The sequence below is a fragment of the Haliaeetus leucocephalus genome, unplaced genomic scaffold (assembly GCF_000737465.1).
Source record: "Haliaeetus leucocephalus isolate CR32 unplaced genomic scaffold, Haliaeetus_leucocephalus-4.0 Scaffold932, whole genome shotgun sequence".
Classification (NCBI taxonomy): Eukaryota; Metazoa; Chordata; class Aves; order Accipitriformes; family Accipitridae; genus Haliaeetus; species Haliaeetus leucocephalus.
In genome coordinates, this window is record NW_010973368.1 from 11,534,638 (window position 1) to 11,557,253 (window position 22,616).

The following is a 22,616-nucleotide window of genomic DNA, read 5'->3' on the forward strand; positions in this document are numbered from 1 at the left end:
GAGGCCCGAGGGGGACTCCGCCCCCCCCCCCCCCCCCCCCCCCCCCAGTGTTTTAAACCCATTCAGCTACCTTTAATGCAAAAATTAAGACAGAAGCTTTCAAGATTTGTGAAATCCTGAGATAACAAGCCCTCAAAACAGATGTGCTGAGCCTTTAGAAGCAGAAAGTTGTGTTTTGTTAAGCCCCAAGAACGGCCAGTTTTGAGCAGGACCATGACAGGTTCTGGATGGTCATGAAACTCCCAGGCAGGACAAGATGTGAGGCTGAAACTGCACCAAAGAAAATTTATAATAAAAGTTAACTAACACTTTCAGGAGTCCTGGCCCCTGCCTGTCAATCAGTAAATCAGTTGAGATAAGGGCAGATCTTCTTCCCCGGTACTGATCCTGTGTAAAACAAATGTGTTGATCTGGATAGTCTTGACCGAATTTTCATTCTGTGAAACTCAAGACTCACTTCACTGAAAAGCTGAGAATAAAATCCCTCACTTCTGGTTATTGCTTCTACTTCACTATATCAGCTTCCATCCAAAGATCTTACAGCACTTCAAAATCAATGCTAAAACTCAAAGTCTATATAATAAAGAAAATATCACTTACATTTTATGGGAGTCTTAGATAAATTAAAGGGTAGAACCAGTATCAGACACAGGCTCCTGCACTTCAGGCACTGCAGTCTCAGAACCATTGCACAAGCCATGCTAGGGCTGACCTCTGGAAGTCAGCTGGTCCAAGCCTCCACTGAAAGCAGGGGCAATACAGTCAGGTTGCTCAGGGCCTTCTCCAGCTGAGGCTTGAATTTCTCCAAGGACACAACCTTCAGCCACAAACTTTATGAACCTCCGTTCCAGTGTCTGACCACCTTCACAGTGATAACATTTCTCCTTTATCTAATAAGCATTTCCAATGTTGCAACTTTTGCCTGTTCCTGTCCATGTGCACCTCTGAGATGAATCTGGCTTCATCTTCACTACACGCTCACATTACACAGTTGAAGACAGCAAGCAATACAATTCCCTCACCAGCCTCATCTTCCTAAGGCAGAGCAAACCCTCTTTTCTCAACTGGTCCATGTATGTTATGTGCTCCCACCCTCTAAACACCACAGTAGTCCTTTGCTGGATACCCTTCAGTACGCCCATGTCTTTCTTATGCCAGGGAAACAGTATGACTGGGAGAATTGGGTGCCTGTGAAGGCAACAGGAATCCACTGAACTCTCTCCTGGAGGTAGCTAAGAGAAAATACTCAGAATGCTTCCATATACAGATTAGTTGTAAACCTTGCTATCAATCAATGCAGTTCATCACAGCGGCAATATTTTGTGAATCTCTGCTTAATTTACTAGAAACTATTGAGATGGGAGAACTATTTCATTGGATGCTGTACAAACACAGCTAGAACCAGGACTGCCCTACTCACACATACAGATCTGCACATTTTTGTCCCCAAAGCTTCAAGGTAAGTCTACCTTCTTTGCACTAGAATTCAGAAATTGCTGACTAGCACTAAAGGCTGAACACATGGCCAGTCATATTACCAATGTCACAGGCAGTCCCATCAGCTCTCACAGTATCCATGAAAGCGCAGAAAGACACATGTTCACATTGAGCATTCCCAAGCCAAATGGTTCAATTCCAAGCAGCCTGGCCTGAAAAAACATGTTCTGTTTAGGTAATTAAAAGGAAAAAAAAACCAAAACCACCAAGTAAATAAATAAACAAAAAAGGCAATGTTCCCAACCAGCAGGAACATTTAATGTCTGTGGTTATTCCTGGAGCAAACTGCTGCTCTTACTCTCCAGAAGGCACATCCCAGTGAATTTTCCATCATGTAGGCCTGCTCTAGTGAAAAGCTAAATTATATTTTTCCTTTATCATAGTTCTTTTCTTTATTAGCCCCTTATTACCTCAAGGTCTCTGGTCATACTCAGTCGTGCAAGAGAGCAATCACGTTTCAGAAGGCACAATCTCCAGCACAGAAGCATGCCTAGCAAATCCTTAGCATGATTAGCATTTTACCATTTGTAGTCTTTCTAATCATCTCCAGTCAATTACTGCAGACAGTGCTTAATTCAGCATTTCACATCCCTCTGCAGGTCAGAGGGAATGAACCACAGATGGATCATATATTTCTGAAATGCTTTCATGTCCCAAGCTTCTAGATGTCAGCTTGAAATTTTGGTGGAGCAGAGTGTGATGTTGTTTTGTATCTTGTGACAATATGCATCCTTTATCAGCTTCAGAATGCACATGACCTGCTGGGCTATTAATGGATATACTGCAAATTGTCAGCTGCTAATTACATTTAGAGCTATTCTCCAATCTATGCCATAACTCTCTAGGCTCAAATCTACACTCAGGTTTTCAAAATTGCCTGGGGAACCTGGAGATAAAATTTTCACTTTTTTCAGTGTTGCAGTTTAACCAGCGGGCAGCTAAACACCACACAGCTGTTCGCTCACTTCCCCCCAGTGGGATGGGGGAGAGAATCGGAAAAAAGGTAAAACTTGTGGGTTGAGATAAAGACTGTTTAATAGGACAGAAAAGGAAGGGAAAATAATAATAATGATAAAAGAACATACAAAACAAGTGATGCACAATGCAATTGCTCACTATATACTGACTGATGCCCAGCCAGTCGCCAAGCAGCAGCTGCCACCCCCTGGGCAACTCCCCAGTTTTTTTGTTCAGCATGATGTCCTATGGTATGGAATACCCCTTTGGCCAGTTTGGGTCAGCTGTCCTGGCTGTGTCCTCTCCCAACTTCTTGTGCCCCTCCAGCCTTCTTGCTGACTGGGCAGTATGAGAAACTGAAAAGTCCTTGACTTAGTGTAAGCACTGCTCAGCAACAACTAAAACATCAGTGTGTTATCAACATTATTCTCATATTAAATCCAAAACACAGCACTATACCAGCTACTAGGAAGAAAATTAACTCTATCCCAGCCAAAACCAGGACATTCAATTAAAATCATAGGCAGTGTTGGAAGTCTTATGTATAACCCTGTAAAAAAAAGTCTTATTCTCTCATGCCACTTTTCATCTATGACTAGTTAAACCTCTCGAAAATGTCAATGAGCCAAAGAGTCATGCTGCAAGCCAAAAAACCAAAACCAACCCAAAACCAAAAGAAAATCACTGATTTCACTGAGAATTTTGTCCCAAAATGCAATGTACTACCTGAATAACATAATACAGGTTTTACAAAACCTTATCTTCAAATAACACTGATTTAGCAGGGGAAGAACACTTCCTTCCTAAAGCTGGTATGCTACAGTCTTCTAGGATGACTGCATGAAACCAACTGATAGCTGTCGATGCACAGTTCTGGGCTATTTCATCACAAAGTCAGCCCTGCTTTTAATTAACATAATTTCAGTCTGCTTCTGAATTAAAGCTCCAGATGCAGTGCTTAGTGATTTGCTGGCAACAAGTGTTGTATATATTGCTGCAGTCTGCCTCTGAAATACATGAGCATGATCCAAGGCTGCTCCAGCCTATGCCTGCTTTGGGATTCCCCACAGGGTTTGCAATAGCAGGAAATTAGCAGCGTGCTATAGCTTTCGGACCACATCTCCTCTCCTTGGCCCGGTTCCTGCTCCAGGAGTAAGGCGTGGCAGTCTGGCAAACTGACGCTGAACTGCTCCAAGATTCCTCCTTCGGAAAGGGGATGTCAGGCTACCTGTTTAAGCTATCTCAGCTTTGCATTGCTCCACCATAGTGACAATAACTGTTATTTAATGAGTGGAGGCTCTTACCCATGCTATGAACTTTTCTCTGCAGCGTTAGATAAAGCAGTTTTCTTTTGTGCCTCTGTGCACACTGGAAGCTGGAAATACACCAGAGGACTCAAAAGTACAGCAACTTAAAGATACCATACTTAAAAGATAACATCTATCCCACCCCCAACTTGTGCAAGACTCTTTCTTGCTAACAGTTGTTCCAGGCACTTTTTAAATGTTTCTGCTGTTATGTTTTGTACCATTCCTCTACTACAACATACCTAGTGTATTCTGCTGATTACACTGCACTGTCATAAAGGGCTTTACTATGTTCAGTCAAAAAGTAATTTTCCTTCATTTCAGCAAATTACACCCTATTCAGGAATAATCATTCTTTTGTACCACCCACCATACACAACTTCTGCTTCTCTGACATTTACAGTTCAATTGCTGTCACCTTACCCTAAGCTTTACAATACACTTTAAAAACCAGTCAGCCTCAATAATGCCCCCAATTTACTGTTGCTCTATACTGAGATTATCTACATTTATCTGGTAGTAAAGTACTTACACTTAATGTCAGTATGTTGGATCCATTCTCAGCAGAACATACTGAAGGTCTATTCCCTCTCTGTTCTGGGATGAGAAGTCTTAGTAACACTGTCAGAAACTGCCCCATGCTACACTGCTCTTGACATCACTGCCTTCTACTGTTCATCTTCCACCAGATGGCCATGTGTTAGGTTATCTTTTTTGTCTACTGCTGGGCTTCCAGTCCCTTAATTTCCTGACCACAACTGTAGCTTTTCTAGACCTCTGTGTATTACTGTTTGTACTATCTTCCCATTCAGTATCACCTGTAGGTATGTTGGGGTTGTACCGCAAAACCAGTTAATGTCTTTGATCCAGCCAGCAATTTACCAGCTCACCAGCTAATGCTTCATTTACATAGGGGGCTGGCTGGAAAACAAGAATTTTACTTCACACACACAAAAAATTAGAAAATGGAAACAAGCTTAAAATATTAGAACAAAGCAGACATTAAAATTATTCTTTTCATGGAAAACCAAAACAAAACTCAAACCAAACAACACAGTTAGTGTCAGACCAAGCAGTGGATCATGGATTCATTCAGACCCTGCAAGTCTATGATGCTCTCTTCTCTCCCTCCTCCTAGGCGCTCCCCGTTTAGCTGAAGCACTTCTTGTTTTTTTAGTGTCTGAATGCCTCATGAACACAAACAGATTTATTCTCACTGTAGTGGCATGTTATTGATCTGGAGCTGAACCATAGAAAAGCTAAGGAAATTTTCCAGAAGGACTTATGATAAGTTTGTATATACACACTTGCAGGTGCCCAAATGAAGACACCATACACACCCTGACTTTCAGAAAGTGCTGAATGCCTCTGCCTGAAAACCTAGACCCCTCAAGGGTTTACAGCTGGTTGCTCAGATATTGAGATTCCTCAGATAAGTAGTCAATTCTGAAAACAATATTGAGCAAAGAGGTCTGAGGTCATACTGGCAGCCTGTGGCAGACTGCAGGCCAGATCAAAGGGCATTTACATGCGAAACTTCCACTGAGGATGAAGGTCAGTGAAAGGAACCTAACCAAGCTTTGGGGATCTGGGCCTTCATTTCAGCTGTCCTTTCACCTATACTACAGCCCTATCATCTGGACCATCCTTCTCCTCACGCTGCAGCGTGGTCTTATACCACAGGGCACCTGCAACCATGAGTTATGGTTGAAAAGAACTAAAAGCAGAGAGAGTTTTGCTGGTGTTAAAACTGAAGATAGACTTCAGCGCATCTTGTCATCCCCAACAGGCAGCATGTCCCAGCCAAGAGGCAGAACACTGAAACTACACCCCTGAACTGGGCTAGTGAGGTGTAACTCCCATTCATCTTCTGGTAGCTTTATTTTCTTTGAAAAATCATCTCATCTCATTGAATGGGAAGCCAGTCAATTGGCAGATGAAGGGGTCAGAGCCTGTTAAACTCCACACAACATCAGGCAGATCTTCCATTTCTGCGTGGCAGCTCTGTCATGGGTCCGGTGTCTTAGGGACAACACAAAGGAGCAATGCCAGCACTCTGCCTATAGACTCTGGCAAAACATATGGTCCATCTGGCTGATTTATATTGGCAAAGGAGCCAATTAATATTTTCTATATATTTTGGCTTAACATCTTGATTGTGACATATAACCATGGCCAATTTCAGGCTGGAGCCAAGCGAAAAGAAACAAAGCTGACCCAAAAAATATAAGGGAGAGGCCAAGAAAAACAGTGACTTTTAAGTCATTGAGAACACTGCCATCTCTAGGCACTGTGGGTGCTGCAAATATATGCAAAAATTAACATAGGCCTGAGCAGAGTGCTGGTGCTATGAAGGGCACTGAAAATAAATAAGCCTTCCAGGTAAGGAGAGACACTATCACATACTGAACTCTGCACGTTATGCCACAGGGAGGTAGAGAAGGCATCACTCATGCAACCATAGTCCTTGAGGGTCCCAGCAGAAAGCTAGGCATGGACTGTCATCCACAGCCAAAACAGACACCCATAAGAAAATGAGAGAACATGCCACAGAGCCAATGGATTGGGGAAGGGTACTCATGAAGTCTGTCAATCTTCTTAATTTTCTTTTAAGCCCTGTAATTGTCTAGTTGGCGGGACTGCCTTGCATGACAGCTATCCCACAAAGGAAAGCTCACAAAATCTGCTCCAGAGCAGACAGAGCTAATCGGTACATAGTGGCTTTAACTGATCTGGCACTGCTGAAATCCCTGGAAGTAAGACGTAATAAAGGCAAGGCGGCCACAAAGCCCCACGTATCAAACCGCTGTTAGCAGTGAAGACTAAGGCATCATTCAGAGATTAACAGCAGGGGTGAGAGCCCTGCCCTGGCCAGCACATGCCTGAGGATATGGCAGGCTGGGCATGATTACTGCTCCTCTGAAGTGAGTCAGATATTACCTCCTGCCAACTAGCTCTTGGTGACAACTGAAGTCTATGTATTATCTGGCTCAGAGCCCAGTGACCAATAACCCCCAGTTCAGAGACTGAGCTTAACCAAGGCCATTAAACCAACCAAAACCCAGAGTATCATTTAAACCTCTTTCCCTTGCATACCCTTTCCCTCTGCAGTCTACAAAGCACAAGGGAGATGGGATTCCTGGGTTCTCGCCTCCTTGTATACCAAAGTATCACACAATTCCAAGAAAGAGGGAAAACTGAAGCACGTCATGAAATAGAGAGTTCACAGTCTAGAGAGATTTTAACCTTCCTGTGTCTGGACTGTGGCCTGCACATCTAACAAAACATGGACATTGTCCCTTCTGTGCTTACGACCCTCCTCTGCATGCAAACCAGTTACGTTTTGTAACGTGACACTTTCTCATTCAGCTGTCCTCCTCCATACGCCACTGTGCTTCCCTCCTGGCTCCCAGCCTCAGTACAGAAGAAACCAGAAAACTTCTAATCACCCCTAATAACAGGTGAAGACACTTCCACAAACAGGATCAGTTTAGCTCAAGCTAAAGTTGAAAGCAAATTCAAACACTCCTGGTGGCCACAGTTTTTAACCATAAGGTGATCTTCTGACCAGCTGTCTATTCTTCCCTCACAACGTCTAGGAAATCCTTATCATTGTATCAGGAGTCTGGCAGAAGGAAAATATGTTACCAAACTCCCTGACCATAAGATACTTATGGTCAGTGGCTTAGGCTCAAGACAGATTAATATAAACCTAATAAATTCATTGCAAGAACTTCTGCTCCAAGATCCTAAAATCTTCACCAAAGTCAATTGGGACCGTAATCAGAGGTCTAAGAGTTTTTGGTCTCCAGTTGACTATCCAGCTATCTACCCATGACTGTAGTTCAGTCAAGTTCAGTTGTGGCTATACTGTAGTTGTGTTTATTTCATTTTCCCTTCTCACATCTTCACACATAAATACAGTCAGTCAGTGACGCTTTAAAGGCACTGACCATGCAGAATGATGGACTTGGACTTACTGTTACACTTTGCCATATGCAGGAGCCTGTTATTTTTCATCCCAGTACACAGAGATGCCAGTTTTCTTAATAACATGCCAGTCTTCTTGGCTTGCATGTTATATTTCTTGGTTCAGTTTTACTCATTTCTTTGTGAGTAGTAGAAGTTTCACAAATAAACAAAGCACTCGCCTGTGCTTTAACCACCAGACCGTACTCGTCCCACACTGCACTTAGTGAGGAATGAAAGAAGGAATAATCCAAGCCACAGAAGGCTCAGTTTACCCTGCTACAGACAGATACATACAGCAACCATTTCTATCAAGCCAAGTCCTCCACCACAAATGGATTCACTTCAGTGAAAAGCAGCATTTCCACCCTCATTCTCCTTGGTAAATTCTGCTGAGGGAGGATACATTTATTGGTGATCGAATTTCTGTAGGAATGACCCTACTGATGGACCCTACTGTAGGGACTAGCTGAATGTTGCCTTTCCTCAGCCCTGGCCCATCCTCCATGCTGGTGCAATGGTTTCCTGAGGGAGGAAGGAGCTCTGAGTGTTTTCAGATGTACCCTTTTACCCATTTTATGGTCAACTCGTGATTACCTTTATGAAGATTGTTGGGGTTGTGAATAGAACTGGCCATCAGATCAGACGCACTGAGGCTGGACCCAGAAGAATTATAGTTATGTTTGTCTGGAGCTGTAGAATGTGGATTTATCCAATAGGACCTATTCTCATGCAATCTTTCTTTTTTTCTCCTAGTTCATTTGGACATGATGGCAGTGCTGCCCTAACAGGGATCATACATAGCCTTCAGGAACTGGCCCTCTGCAATAGCAAAAGAGATTGTCTCACAGACCAAGAGGGAAAGGGAAAGACACAGAGCTGAACCAAACAGAGTTAAAAAAGGCAATGGCAGGAGTGGATTCCATTTGTTTTTCCCTTACACAACCCCTTCCAGGGCATAATTTCCTTGCTACATTTCCCTCCTTTTCTTCCTCCTGTTTCCATATGCCTGGAGACGTCACTAGAAAAGTCACTATTAGGAGGCAGCCTGGCTTAGTGGCTAAGCCATTGGATAAGGAATTCTGGGCTCTATCCCCAGCACAGCCATAGGCCTACCACAAGACCTGGGCACCTCCTTTCAGTTCCCTGTATCTTCATTTCCCTCCCCTCTCCCCAGACACGCACATCTGGTTCCTTTATTTTGCCTGAAAACTCATCTAGACATAGGCTGTTCTTAACGAGGTTGCACACAGGGCAGGTCAATACAATTGCAGGCTTAGATGTGGGTTTTAGGTATGCTTGCAATATAAATGATAATGATCTAAAACCCATCTGTGCAAAGGTAATGTTTTGAAGAAAGGCATTTCACTCCACGAACGTAGGACTGGGGACCTGGAGGTGGGGAATGCAGGAGGTCCTGGCAGTCTCTGAGAAATGAGGAAAGCTGTAGCAATGACCATTCCACAGATGAGGCCTTGAAGAACAATTCTCTCTTACACTTGGAAAGACCATCTTTCCATTTCCCTCTGTTTTTTGTGCTTCGTCCTTTTAGTTTTTGCTTTAAAAGTAAAGATTATGTCTTTTTTTTTTTTTTTTTTTTTAAATTAACTCCTCTGGCCTTCTGCCTTATTTCTGTCTCTCAGTCATACTCCTCTTGCCTTATGCTTATACCTTTCCTAATACCTACTTCTCTATCTTTGTGGTCTGCTTTCTCTGATCCTTCCATTCAACCCTCTTAGATGCCTCCCCACCCCCATCATCTCTTCACATTGTGCATGTGCATTAATGGGAAAGAAAGCAAAAATAAGAGCCCACCCATTATAGTTCTTTCCACAATGCCCAGAAGGATCTGTCTTTGAGGCATGTTTTAAAGATCATTGTAAATCAGGAAACAGCAAGGTGGAGTGAAGGGAAACTGGAAAGAGCTCTCAGCTTATGAATATATAATGCAAGAACATGGGCCCTCACTCCAGTTTAATCTTGCCAACAGTTACTAGATCAAGTTCCTTGAACAAAAAGTCATTATTATGACTAACCAGTCTGTATTTATAGAGAAGTAGCGTTAGAAGACAAACAGTTCAAGCAGCGCTCTTGCGCTGGATGTTCTTTGCTTTTTCCTGTATGTGGTCTTTTATTTCAGCATTAATTGTGGTTATAAATCATTCCCAACCTGCTTTGGAATGAGTTTACACAGACTTCATGCTGTTGAAGACATAGTACATTTATACATACAAGATATAAAGCATTCAGCAACTCCAGGGGTAAAAATACCATGTATCAGAAATCAAACCTACAGAGGATTTAAAAAGTAATTATCGCTAAAATATTTCTCTGCTTCTTGCCACAAATGGCTACAGCTACTTCTGCACCATGCAGAGGACACTGGAGTGGGCAAAGTGGTCACTGACAGGTGTCTTTGAGAGGCGCTTGTGCCAGGAGAGGTTTTGTTTTCACAAAGGACGAGGTCTGGAGATAAAAGAGTCTTGTTAAGAGTGAGTGGTGAACAGGATGGAGAAAGAATGTGGACACCTAACCCCTGCCTATGACCATCCAGGCCAGAAAGGATGAGGCCAAAAAAACCTGAAAGGGAGAAGAATGACTTATATTTATTTTTTTGCTGTGTTGGAATATATCAGCCCCACGAGGGGGAATGTTATTTGAACCACCCGGGGTGCACATTCCTCTGAGAGCCAGGGAACGTGGAGCCTTGGCAGGCAGGCCAGATGCCAGGCTGGGACAGAGCGACCCTCTCGCAGCCTTCCGATGTTTTCTGTCAGCTCCAGCAAAGAAGGGGATAAAAAAAAAAACCCAGAGCTTGTTAAATCTCATACAGCTTTCAGATCAAATTTTTATCCTGTTTCAATTTGGAAGTCTTTTGAACAAGCTCAGTGCTTCAAAGCTGAGGCTGCAAATCTCCCAGGGAAGGTTCCTGTGTTTAATAAGCTGTTTTGACTGGAATTCAAAGAGAAAGTAAAGATTTCTGTTGGCCTAGCAATAGAAAATGTGGCCCAGACCTGTAACCCCATATCTGACCAGACAAAAATGTGTACTCTGTTAAAAACTGGAGATTTCTCAGAAACATTGGCATTAAAATAGTTCTGGTTCCCCTGAAGTCAGTAGCAAAAAGTTTCATCATCTCTAATGGAAATACCTGTGACTAATTTTATTTGGAAAGAAGGTGCTGGAAGGTGGTGCCAGAACACCAATATAACAAACCTGTAAGTTATATAGTGGCTCAGCTACTGGGTAAAACAGCTTCCAGTGTATTCTTTTCAACCATTCCACCACAAAGTTAACCCTTGAAGTGCTTCGTATCCTAAAAGCATGCTGAATGCTGACAAGCAAGAAAGCATAGAGCAACTGAAATACCATTAACATCAGCAATGCTTATAATTAGCTTATAATAGGATGGAGCCATGATTCATGTGATTCAGACTTTCTTGAATGACCTGGGTAAAATTTTGGTCTCTCCTGAGGACCCTGTCAAGTTTCTCTGGTGTCTTGCCTCCAATGCCTTCAAGCATGAAACTGCACATCACCCTCTTAACTGCACCAAAAGTCCTGGAAACAGGGGATCAGGCCTTTCTACCACCACTGCAGTGAGACATGTACTCATACCACTTCCCTTGGTATCCACACTTTCCATCCTAGGGCACACAGATACAACAATAAATACTGCATCAAGACAGTGAATATCTCCAGAGGATTTCACTAAACGAAAAGTGAAATCTAACACCAGCAGAGACCCCTTCACTCTGACAGGTCTTATTTTCTTTGTTTTTCTTCCTTTAACACAAATACGATCCACCATCTGTCCAAATTCAAACCTGATGTAGACTTTCAAAAACTACTCCCAGCTAACTGCAGTACTCAAATGGCAGTCTGTCCTTTCCCATCTATTTTTGTTAATGTCTCTATTCATCAAACTTTCCCTCACAATTAAATTCCCATATTTGAAAGTTAAAGTGACAGAAGCGAACAGCCCTGACTGAAGAAAGCATTAGTCCTCACATTTCTGCCAGCATGGATACGAATGAACATATATGCCCTTTGCAGGCAGGAAGGTCCACTGTAAAAGTTTCCAAAATCCACCTGTTTTGATTAGTATGGTTTGCACACAGCAGGCCGGACGCAGTAAAATACAGGGGTTTCATTTCCCCTTCGATTTCAGCTTGTCTTTCCCACTACCTGCCCCATTTCCTGATTCATCTACATCAAAGTTAGCAAAATGAAAACACTCCTGGAAATCTACAAATCAGTAAATAAAATAACTGAGGTTGATCAATTTGCACAGATGAGGAGGACTACTTGCAATTTTCAAAGAACTGGATAATATACATTCTTATTTCTACAGCAGACTCATCAGTTATCCCAGGATTTCAAACCTCCTAATTAAAAAAACAGTTTTTTTAATTTTCCAGTAGGTATTAGTACTAGCGCTGGTTAGAAAATACATTTTTCCCACCTTGGAACATAATGAGGGCAATGATTCAAATACAGAAAAATATGCCCCGAAGTAGCTGAATTTAAATCTAGACTCTCATGGCTCCCGTGAAGCATTATGGTCTCCTCACTAGGGAAGCAAACAAAGTACACAATCTGAAACCAAGTCCTGCCAGAAATTTCAGACAATAGGGCAGAATCAGCCCAAAAGACAAGTCAGTTTTAGCTCTTGTGTTGTTCTGGAGCAGCATTCAGAAAGAAATGTTCTGAGTTAAATGCAGTTCCTTAGTCTAAAGGCAGGAAAAATTCTCTGTTGAAAGCTCATATCTCTGTGGTTTGGGCTTTTTTTTCCTTGTCAAAGACCAGTCCTACTTAAAAAAAGATTTTGATAAAAACCTTCAGACAATTAGCTACATGTAATAACAGATAAACCCATCACTTTATCATAAGGACAACTGAGACACAGAAATAAGTAGTGGTTACAGATTAACTTTGTGGTAGACCTGTGGACTACATCTCCAGCATTTACCCTGAGCAGCCACCAGTGATCAGTTTGATCCTGATCTCTTGATTCCAAGTTTGGCATCAAAATAAATATTTTGGCCAGTGGAATTTACTTTTGTTTCATTCAAAAAATTTGTCTCCATTCCTTCATAAGATGACAGTATCAAAAGCAAGCAAACCAAAGGGATATAATCTAAGTCTCCCTTAAATTTGAGTAACACAGGAGCAGCTTATATCTAAGTTAAACACAGTATAAAATGGAGTAAGTGGAATCAGAATCTAGCAAAAGATGCAAAAGTAGAAAAACTACCAACACAAGAAATTTTTCATAGGGTTATTTGGTTTTTTGTATTGGAGATTGGGGAATATCAAGGTGCTAAGACAATGTCAATGCTTTGCTAGGGCAGCGATTCTTTCCCTGTGTGTTTGCGCAGTGCCTTGAACAAGGGAGTTCCAGTCTCAGCTGAAGTCTATAGTCATTAAAGCAATGGTAGTGCTAACAGTTGTGTACCAGCCTCTACATAAGAAATTGATGTGCTCCAAAGGGCTCATAATCTAAGTGAAGAACTCAAAGCATGGGAGGAAACAATCCTTATTTATACCATCTACAGGAGGAAGATGGAGGTCCAGAAATCTGAACAACGTCACATACTGCCAACAACTGAATCAAGGTTTCCTCAGTCCCCATCTAACACTTCAAATGGAGGGCCATCTTCTCTCTCAAGGACGGAATCATAAGCATAAAAAGCATGCCTTTGATGCACTAACGAATCACCTGCCATCAGATGGTTCTTTATCTCATAAAAACATTATTTCTCTCATAAAAGTGGGTTTCCTGATTAAATAATAGGACTAAACCGTATCTTAGCTTGCATTGAATAATGACTATGTGAAATGTACAGCTCACATCCTTCAAAAAAAAAAGCAGCAGAACTTCAAAATACTGGACTTGAGTGATTCAATAACTAAAGGACAATTGCAGGACAATTGTTTCTGCAATGTCAGACAAGATTTAATACAAATAAAAATATAGAATAAAGATTTCTACTACTTACCAGCACACTGATTGTTTTCATCCAACTGGTAACCAAATCGACAGATCAGAGGTCTTGTAACAGTAGGGTAGTTAGGAACGGGGCCTGGTGCTGGGGGCGGTGGATAAATATTTGAATAAGGATTCAGATATGGTGATCGATACACTGGGTTTGTTCGGGGTACGCATAAATAGCCACCATTCTGATTGACACACACCATATCTCCTCTGCAGGCCTCAGGAATAGTCCGACATTCATCAATATCTGGAAAGAAATTGCAAAAGTTAAATGAGTGATTGCTTCTTAATGGGACCTATCCAAAAAATAGTTAACACATTTGTCTCAAGGCTTCACTAAAAAATTTGATACTGTCTTTGAACGGAAAAGCTAATCTTTTCTTGTGGAGCCTCACTTTGAAGTTAGAACATACTAAAACAGGAAACATCCCATATATTCAACATATCCTGTGTTCTACTTGTTTTGCTTCATTATTAGAGGGTAGAGGGAGAGGGGAAAGCCTGCTTTGTTATTCCATAAATGTTCAGTTTAAACACTGATTTACACATGGCTACGGCATGCTACTGCCTGTTCCTGCTAGAGGGTCTGTCCAAACCACAACACGCAGATCAGGATTTCAAACATTGGTGGTTTGGTTTGCCCAGCTGTGAAACTTGGATCCCGATTTGGAACTCCCGAGGTCCCTCCCACAGAAAAAGTTAGGGATATTCAGATCTGGGGACATGGTTCAGGCCTCTTTCTTGCTCCGATTGAGATCATTGCTGAATTAAATTTAGAAAGATACAAATGGTTTAGCCAAACTGAGCATTCATCTGGTTCTCAGGGCACAGAAGCAGTGGACTGCTATGACAGAGAGAGCAATCTTTTGCTGATTTTTCCCTTATTTTTTGAGTGACTTTAATGCATGCAGAAGATGCTGCCCTGGAGACTGAATGCCTTTGATAAAAAGATGCCCTAGGGCAAAGTGCATGTTTCCCTATATTGCCTCAACAATTTACTTGGAGTTTCAACATGCTCAGCAGTGGTAGACTTTATCTGAGCCTCCAGGTGGAGGCTGCCAACAAAGACAGTAAATACTAGAGTCTGGAGGAGGAGAAGAAGGAGAAGGAGGGTGAACAACCCTTGCCATTTGGCAACTAGACTGAGCTGCCTTCAAAATGCATCACTGCTATTTGAGAAGCACTGACAGCCAGTTAGTATCTCAACGATGTCAAAGATTGGTATATACTTGTGCTATGTAAACACACACACACACACACATATTTATATATATACATATAAATTTTTGTATATACATATACACAAACACACATATTTGTCACACAGCAAGAACTTTTCAACTAAAACATACTAACAGCAGCACAATGTTAACTCAATAAAGTCAGGATTTCTGAACCCCAATTGAAATGTGTTGATTTAATGAAAGTCCTACCTAAGCATTGCCCAGAGGCACGATCCAGGTCAAACCCATTAGTGCATTGTTGCTAGAATGAGAAAACAAAGGACACTCAGTGACTGTGAAATGAGAGGGTTGCAAGAGTCAAATGCTCATCTGGATTATTATGCTTAGTACAATTGTTCAGCACTCTACAGTACACCAAGATAAAGTCCCTTCCCCAAAAGAAAGTCAGCAACGCATGAAGCTGGGGCCTCAGCACATCTGCCAGCCCCTTAACTCAGAAGGTAGTTCCCTCAGGTGGTGACAGTGTCAGGCTGTTCCTCTCCCAGGGTGTAACCAAAGCATAATATGTGATGGGCTCCATACCAGGTTTTAACACAGAAGTTACATTCTTCTGTTTGGGGGTCTTGTGTTTGCCAGAACAGGGGGGTTCAGTTAAAAGGTACTAGCTAACCTCTCTAACTGGCTCTAAAACTCTGCAGATAGACCATTCAGTACCTACGTCTCAATATGTGAGGCATCTGACTGAACTGAAGCCACAGTTAAAACATAACTAGCTTAATAAAAGCAAGGCTTTTTGTTTACACCAAACATTTTGATTTTTAGAGGATAAATCTTTAGATGACACATGTTCTAAGCATGCAAGGTTACTGGAAGCCTTGTTCCTTCCTATCTTGTGGTGCTGGTCTTTATCAGGGTTTCAACCTTGAGTCTTCAGCACCTCATTGGTGACCTGCAGTATTTCTAAACCAGTAAGAGTCCTGGTGATGATTGTGTCGAAGCCCATTAAAATGATTCCCTGCTCTCCCTAGTTTTTAACTGGGCCTCCAGCTGTTGAGGAATGGGCCAAGCAGTTGACACAACCACAGGATCCTGCCAGTAAATAGGTTATACTAAGGAATGTAAGCAAGAGATATCCAGAAAACAGGAACCACTGAAGTAACCAGAGGGCAGAGGGATGGAGTGTCTTCAAGATTCTTCCTTTTTTGTTGTTGTTAAATGATAAAGATACTTATTTTTGGACTTTGTGGAAGAAATCAGTGGAACAGTAAAGTACTTGGTTCATGTTTGGAAAAGTAGTAAGTTGTAGATGGGAGACAAGGGGTTAGAGGACTAAGGCAGTGGAAGTGGGCCATTGCAGGAACTAGGGAGGGGACATGAAGTGAAACACATGGCACTGTTTGGACTGCATCTGCCACTTGCACATATGAATACACAAAACCACTGCTAAAAGTGTCAAACAAGTATGAAGGAATTCTGCCTTCATTTATTTTGGCATTCTGAGATGTTTTGGTATCATGTTGTGGAAAGCCAAAATATTCTGATGAGAAAATGTATAATCAGCCTCATGTTTTAAAGAATGTACGTAGTCTACCTTTTGTTCTCTTTGCTGTGCTGTGGTGTGTAGACTACACCTAGGTTAATAGGAAAAGTTAAGATAGTGTTTAACAAAATTTTTGGAGGGGGGACAGTAAGCAATCGTTCAGAAGCACTGAAACTATTGTAGAACTGGTTTCAACAACTTTCTAGAACTTTATTCTAGAAAAGCTTCCAATATTGTCAGACTGACCAGTTTCAGTATCTTCAGAAAGAATTGCTTTTTGCTTAGACTTCAAAAATCAATTTATGGTACAAGTTGTTTTTATAAAAATCACAATGGAAACAATATTTTTTAAATTATAAAAACAAACCCTTAAACACATCTCAAAAATTCTCCAGGGGCATGAAAAGCATTTCCCATACAGATCCAATGTTCACAAAAATATCAATAAGCATGCCATGTGCAGGAAATTTTCAATGTAATAGAAAAAAAAACCCAACTAAATTTCAGAGACTTTTGGCAAAGGTATTTAGAAACACAGCTCTGCACACTAAGTATATCTGGAGTATCAACTAGGAATCCAATCTTAACATGCCTTTGGGAACCATTTTTCCTAATTTAAAGTCCAAATGGAGCCCAAGAACACAAAGAACTAATGCTTCTGCTATTTCAAGAGCTGGACTGCTTTACTTCCATCCACCCTCAAAAGCCCTGCCTCTTGAACAAAAATGTTTCGGGCATAAATTAAAATGAAAACTAGGATACAGTCATTCAGGATCACGGTCCAAAATTAAACAGTCGTAAGACAAGATCCTGCTATACACAGAAAATGCCTATTTATATGAATAAGTTTTCCAAGAGGGGATGTTCCCCACCACAGAACTGAGCTGTCCCTGCTCTCATGGGATGGCTTTTCTTATTTCCTTTTCCAGAATTGTTCAGTTCAGAGGCAGAATCAAGTTTTCAGTGAGGTCCAGGTTTCTACAGGGATATTTTGCTGAGCTGGCAAGGATGAGTCAATAAGCTCAGTCCATGTTCAACTCCAGAATCCTGCTGGCTCCAAGTTCTCCCCTCTAAACTCTTAGACCACACAGCTTCCTTTTCATGTAAACCCCAGACCACAGAGCTTCCTATTCACCTGCTAGCCAGTTAAATCTCATGCCATATAGCGCTTCAGTACAAAACAGTACATAGATCTCTGCGTGCACTGCTCACCTGTGCTTTTCCAGGGCTTGAAAGGCAGATGGTCAGTGTGAAAGCAGTCAGTATCCTGTAATGTGCATAGAAAATAGGCTGAAAACCTTCTGATATGCAGGCTCATTACATAGCATTAAATACACATGGGGAAGCTAATTTCTAGTGACACTTTGGTGTATTCCACAGAGTTTTGCTAATATGAATTTGGCCTCTGGAGAAGGAATAATACAACTGTGGGCTCAAAATCACTAATTTTACTATGGTTTTATGCAACTGGGATCAGAATCAGACTGTACATGTCTATTAACTAACCTACTTTTTATGACATCCCGTGCAACAGCTGTTTAATGAACAAGTGTGCAATATTCGATAAAGCATTTTTGCCCCTCTCTGACACATTCCTTTTGAGAATATAAAAGTTTTTCTTGCACATTATGCACATTTTACAGATGGGTAAACCAGAGCACAGGCCCTGCCTAAGCTCAGAGTGCAACGCATTGGCAGGGCTGCAGACATGTCATGCAGGAGGTCCTGAATCCGAGCCAGTTGCTCTAACCGCTAAACCGCATTTCATCCCCAGGAGACTATATTTGAGATTAATCCATTTTCTTAGGGCCAGATTCTGTCCCTTTACTCAATCTTGAGTAATATGTTGCTCTGCAAGTAGACACACTTGCAGAGTGTCATCAGCTACTACAAGTTGCTATCTTCAATAGAGCCTTCCCCAGTTACATCATCTTAGCATCTAGAGGGACTTACTGGGTCTCTTCCCTGCAAGTGAAAGAAGAGGATCCCTTGCTAATAGAGCTTTATGGCTATTTTTGGAACTCCTTACCTGGAGCATAAAAAGTCTGGTCATCTAAGTATTTACTAACAGACAGAAAACCAGGAAAGGACAGTAAGAAATGATTTTTTTCTATGTACTATGGATTTCAGTGTTTTGCCACTGCCTTATATAAAACTCCCTCTCAATACAATTAGACCCACCTCTTGCTTATCTTGGATTCTAGTTCTGAACGGCAATTGTATACAATACATTCCCACAAAGCCAGTACAGGAAGCAAGGGATATTTTAGGTAGCCTTAGTTCTGCTACCCAAACAAGCTGCCAACTTTCTCTCTTAGAGCTGTCTTTGATTTCCAGTACAAACTGAGCTGCTGAACAAGACCTACGAATGCATCAGACAAAACCACACACAAGCAGTGACCGACACATTTGGACAAATTTGTTTTACATGAGGAGAAAGGCACAAGTTCTGAAAAGTAAACATAAACCCTAAAATGGTTGTTCATAGTGCTGCGGAGACAGATTGTGCTTGTTGGCAGCTTTTGAGTGACAAGGGAACGCAAATTCTGCACAGACTTTTCCTTAGAGTTGGATGCAAAGAACTCAAAGTACAATGTATATCCATTTAGGTTTGCACTTCATTTATTGATTCCTCAAATCTTTTTGAAGAGATTTTAAAGCATGCCCTGATATAAAGATTGCATACTTACTTTGCATATAGCAAGAACAGCTCTAGAAGGAAATAGAACAGGTTATAGCTGAACGTCAACATACCTAGCAACTGGGCTACGCTCTACATTATTGCAGAGCAGTGCACGCTAACAAAATCCCCTATAAAACTGGTCAGACAAAACTCATACGTTTCTAGACAGTCTTTAGTTTCCGTTGTTACAAGATGATATATTCTTTCCTTTGGGGGGGGGGGGGGGGGGGGGCTGACCTTACTGCCTCATACATGTTCTGCCTGCAACCACCATCTCAATTTGCTCATTACTTTAGATGTCAAATCCCCTCAAGAAATATTAATAGACATACAGCACAACCTATCAACACTGTATGCAGCTGGTCATAGTAGCTCGCCCAGCAGGCAAAATATTTTAAACTACTAATTAACTTCTGCAATAGTAACTAATTAGCTTCAAATCAATCACTGTAGCCAGCAGGATCGTTTGCTGTTGCAATTCAGCACTCCCGCGGATGCCGGGGTTCCTAAAGCGCAGAGTATAAGCACAGATCAAGAAGGAACTCGTCAGAGACAGCACAGCTTTAATAACAGACAGATCGTCTTTCCCCACCTCTGACCATTGAGATCCTGTCTCTTTGCAAATGGCTTTAGCAAGTGGATTGGCATACCGAATCCCTACCACAGATATTTTCCACAAGTAGGTTTCCCTTCAGTAAGTAAAGAAGTTTCATGCATACCACTTACCTTTTTAATCCTTGCATGTCCAAAACCGTTGGGGAAAGGTGGAAAAAAACCAGAGCCTGTGCTGATGAATAACTAGAAAGTTTTTCCAAACATTACCCTCTGCTAACACTTCAGTTCCTCAGTCATTTATAGTCCAAAGAATGAAATAGCAAGTAATGGAGAAGATCGGGAGCCGTCTGTACCTCCTCAGACACTGGAGAGAATACAGAGAAAGCACCTGGTTTTGCTTAGTTCTCTTCTGTAATTCAGCATTAAACCAATTGGAGGAGGAATGTTAAAAATGAACACTTCATTTTCTAAGTATGTTAAACAATGCAAATGGGGGCCTCAGCCTGGGACAGCTGGTTTAGATTACAAAGCTCACCAACTGGCTAGACTCCTCACAACAACCTCGAGGAGCCTGCCAGGATAAAACACTAACAGCTTGAAGGAAAGCCTCTCCCGCTGCAAACTTCACAGTTAAATGTGCCTCAGAGCAGAGAGCACCGTTATTGGACAGAAACCCTTATCAAGGGACTGGAGAAGGGAAGGGATTGTTTTCCTTGCTCTGAGAACAAAAAAAAAGTCAGGCTTTTTGGAGGCCCTCTAGCCGGTGTCTCGGACGATGAATATGCAACACTCGCTGCTTCGTGCCAATGGCGTACTGATGAAAGGTCTGACCCTCTGGGAGGTGGATAACTTGAATTCATGACAATCGCAGCTACAGGAACTATATTGCTTAGGGATTATTTGAAAACAGGAATAAACAAATTAAACATTCAAAGGAAAACAAATGTCTTGTCTACAAACACTGGCCCTTTTTAAACTGACCCCACGCTTAAGGGAGCAGTTTGTGAAATGAAATATTTCTCAGGAAAAACGTGTCCTGCAGATCTCCAGTTATGATTGAAGAGGAAGGAAATAAAGTACTTTTTCAGGTGTTCTGCAACTTTGCCACAGGCAGAGCTTTACTAGGTCAAGCAGAACATTTATGAGACGTGAGAGGTAAGCAATCAGATACTGCAAAGGTTATGCTAGATCCAAAGATGAACACTGAAATTAAAGACATAGACATTAAATTACTACTTTGAATTTCTGTAGAGTCTTCCATTTGAGGAAGCCCGTTATTCCTAAGGAACATGAAATGTCTGATGAGATAAAAATCTATCATACATGTCTCTGTAATGGATTGAGAAACAGAGTTATAACAGATATTCATAAAACTGGCCTCTAAGCATGGATATCCAGTTTCAGAGGTACAAAGACTGAACTGCTTCAGGATTGCTGAGCACCCACAAGGCATATTGGTGCCAATGGGAAGTGCAAGAGCTCTGTACCTCTCTAACTGGCTATAATTGTCCAAATTATTTTTCAAAAACGACAGCACCAGCCGCTCAGTGCCATTTCTGACAGTTTGTCTCTTGGTGACTTGCTTACATCACTTGCATTGCATGGAAAATTAAACACTCTCCTAGAATTATTCAAACAGTGTCAATACATTTGCAGATAAACAAGAACAAGTTAACTTATTTTAAATAGATGTCCCAAAAGCTTAACAAAAACTCACACAAGAGACTTCTGAAGAAGCTCGCTGGGCATGTTGTGAGAGGAAAGTTTTGTCATGGGTCAGAAAACAGGCAAGAGATGGAAAGCAAAGACTGGCCAAATTTTCATTGTGGCAAAAGGTTAACAGTGAGTATTCTCATCACTCCGTAAGTCCAGTGTTTCTCAATGCTCTCAATGATCTGGAGAGCTAACAAGTCTAAAAGTAGCAGTGCTTACTGTATGTTAGGTGTGTGAACATCTACTGAAACTATGAGAAACAGCTCTACAGCAAAGCAGATGCTCTGAGTATCCATTTGTGTGGATGAAGAGCTTGCTTCATATACTTGTTGATCCTTCACTTGCTGCTACACTGAATTTTTCTCATCATCATATGGCAAAATCATTGTATGCATGCCAGTATCACTGTACAAATGCAGCACCAGTCTGCTCCCAAAGAATTGCCTCAGACTACAAGAGTTCTGATTCATGAGCCAACTGGCAGAGGTGCTCCAGTGCTGGAGACAGGAGGTGGATCCAGACCTGACCACCTAAGGGGCTCCCTTAAGAAGGAGCACTGTACAAATGTTTTGATTTTTCCTGTCTCCATCTGACAGCTGGAGTGGATAAAAAGCAGAGTATAAAAAGTGTACCAAACCACAACTTGGGCTAGTTTACAGTGTGGTGACTTTTTTTTTCCTAAATAAAAGGATTTGATGTTATGGTTAAGTGGAATTTCTGCAGTACCTTTCTGTAACTACCATAACCCACAAAATAATGAGATGCAGCCACACCCTTCTCACAACTCTCTTTGATATGAAGAGTTGCATAAAGGAAGATGTTTGTGGTACATAAACCCCCTTTTGTTCACCCTACAAAAACATGGACAATTCAGTATACCTTTCAACACCATGTGCTGACACCTTCACCATTTATGTTTAAGATGGTGGCTAAACTTCAGGTCTAGCAGCACTCTCATTTCAGTGGTCTCAACTATCCCCTTTTGTCATAAAATCCACTACTTTATTTAGACTACCTTGACATTTTCTTTGTCTTCATGAGGAGGTGCAGAACAGTCCCCAGTATAAAATGGGGCTCTGTTAAGTAACTATGTTCTTAAAGTTTGCTTAGTGCATAGCCAGGGTTGAAACTATATCTCTAATTATGTTTAAGACTTGGATTTCAAAAATTGTGTAATACATAATCATAAGGGGCACATAAACTATGTCATGTA

The 22,616-nt window shown here is 41.5% G+C and overlaps 1 protein-coding gene across 2 annotated transcripts in view; it reads right to left on the reverse strand.

Moving 5' to 3' along the window:
* Window positions 1-20,308, reverse strand: part of FBLN5 (fibulin 5) — a 46,970-nt gene extending 26,662 nt beyond the window's left edge. The window contains exons 1-5 of one of the 2 annotated variants that reach the window (XM_010583848.1): window positions 20,226-20,304; window positions 19,862-20,054; window positions 17,665-17,719; window positions 15,162-15,213; window positions 13,733-13,975 (exon numbers count right to left, since the gene is read on the reverse strand). In XM_010583848.1, the coding sequence (XP_010582150.1) occupies window positions 13,733-13,975; window positions 15,162-15,213; window positions 17,665-17,719; window positions 19,862-19,878 (367 nt within the window). In that variant the 5' untranslated portion in view covers window positions 19,879-20,054; window positions 20,226-20,304. Of the gene's footprint in view, window positions 1-13,732; window positions 13,976-15,161; window positions 15,214-17,664; window positions 17,720-19,861 lie in introns of both variants that reach the window. The other variant, XM_010583847.1, reaches the window with a different exon arrangement.
* Window positions 20,309-22,616: the final 2,308 nt, after the last annotated feature.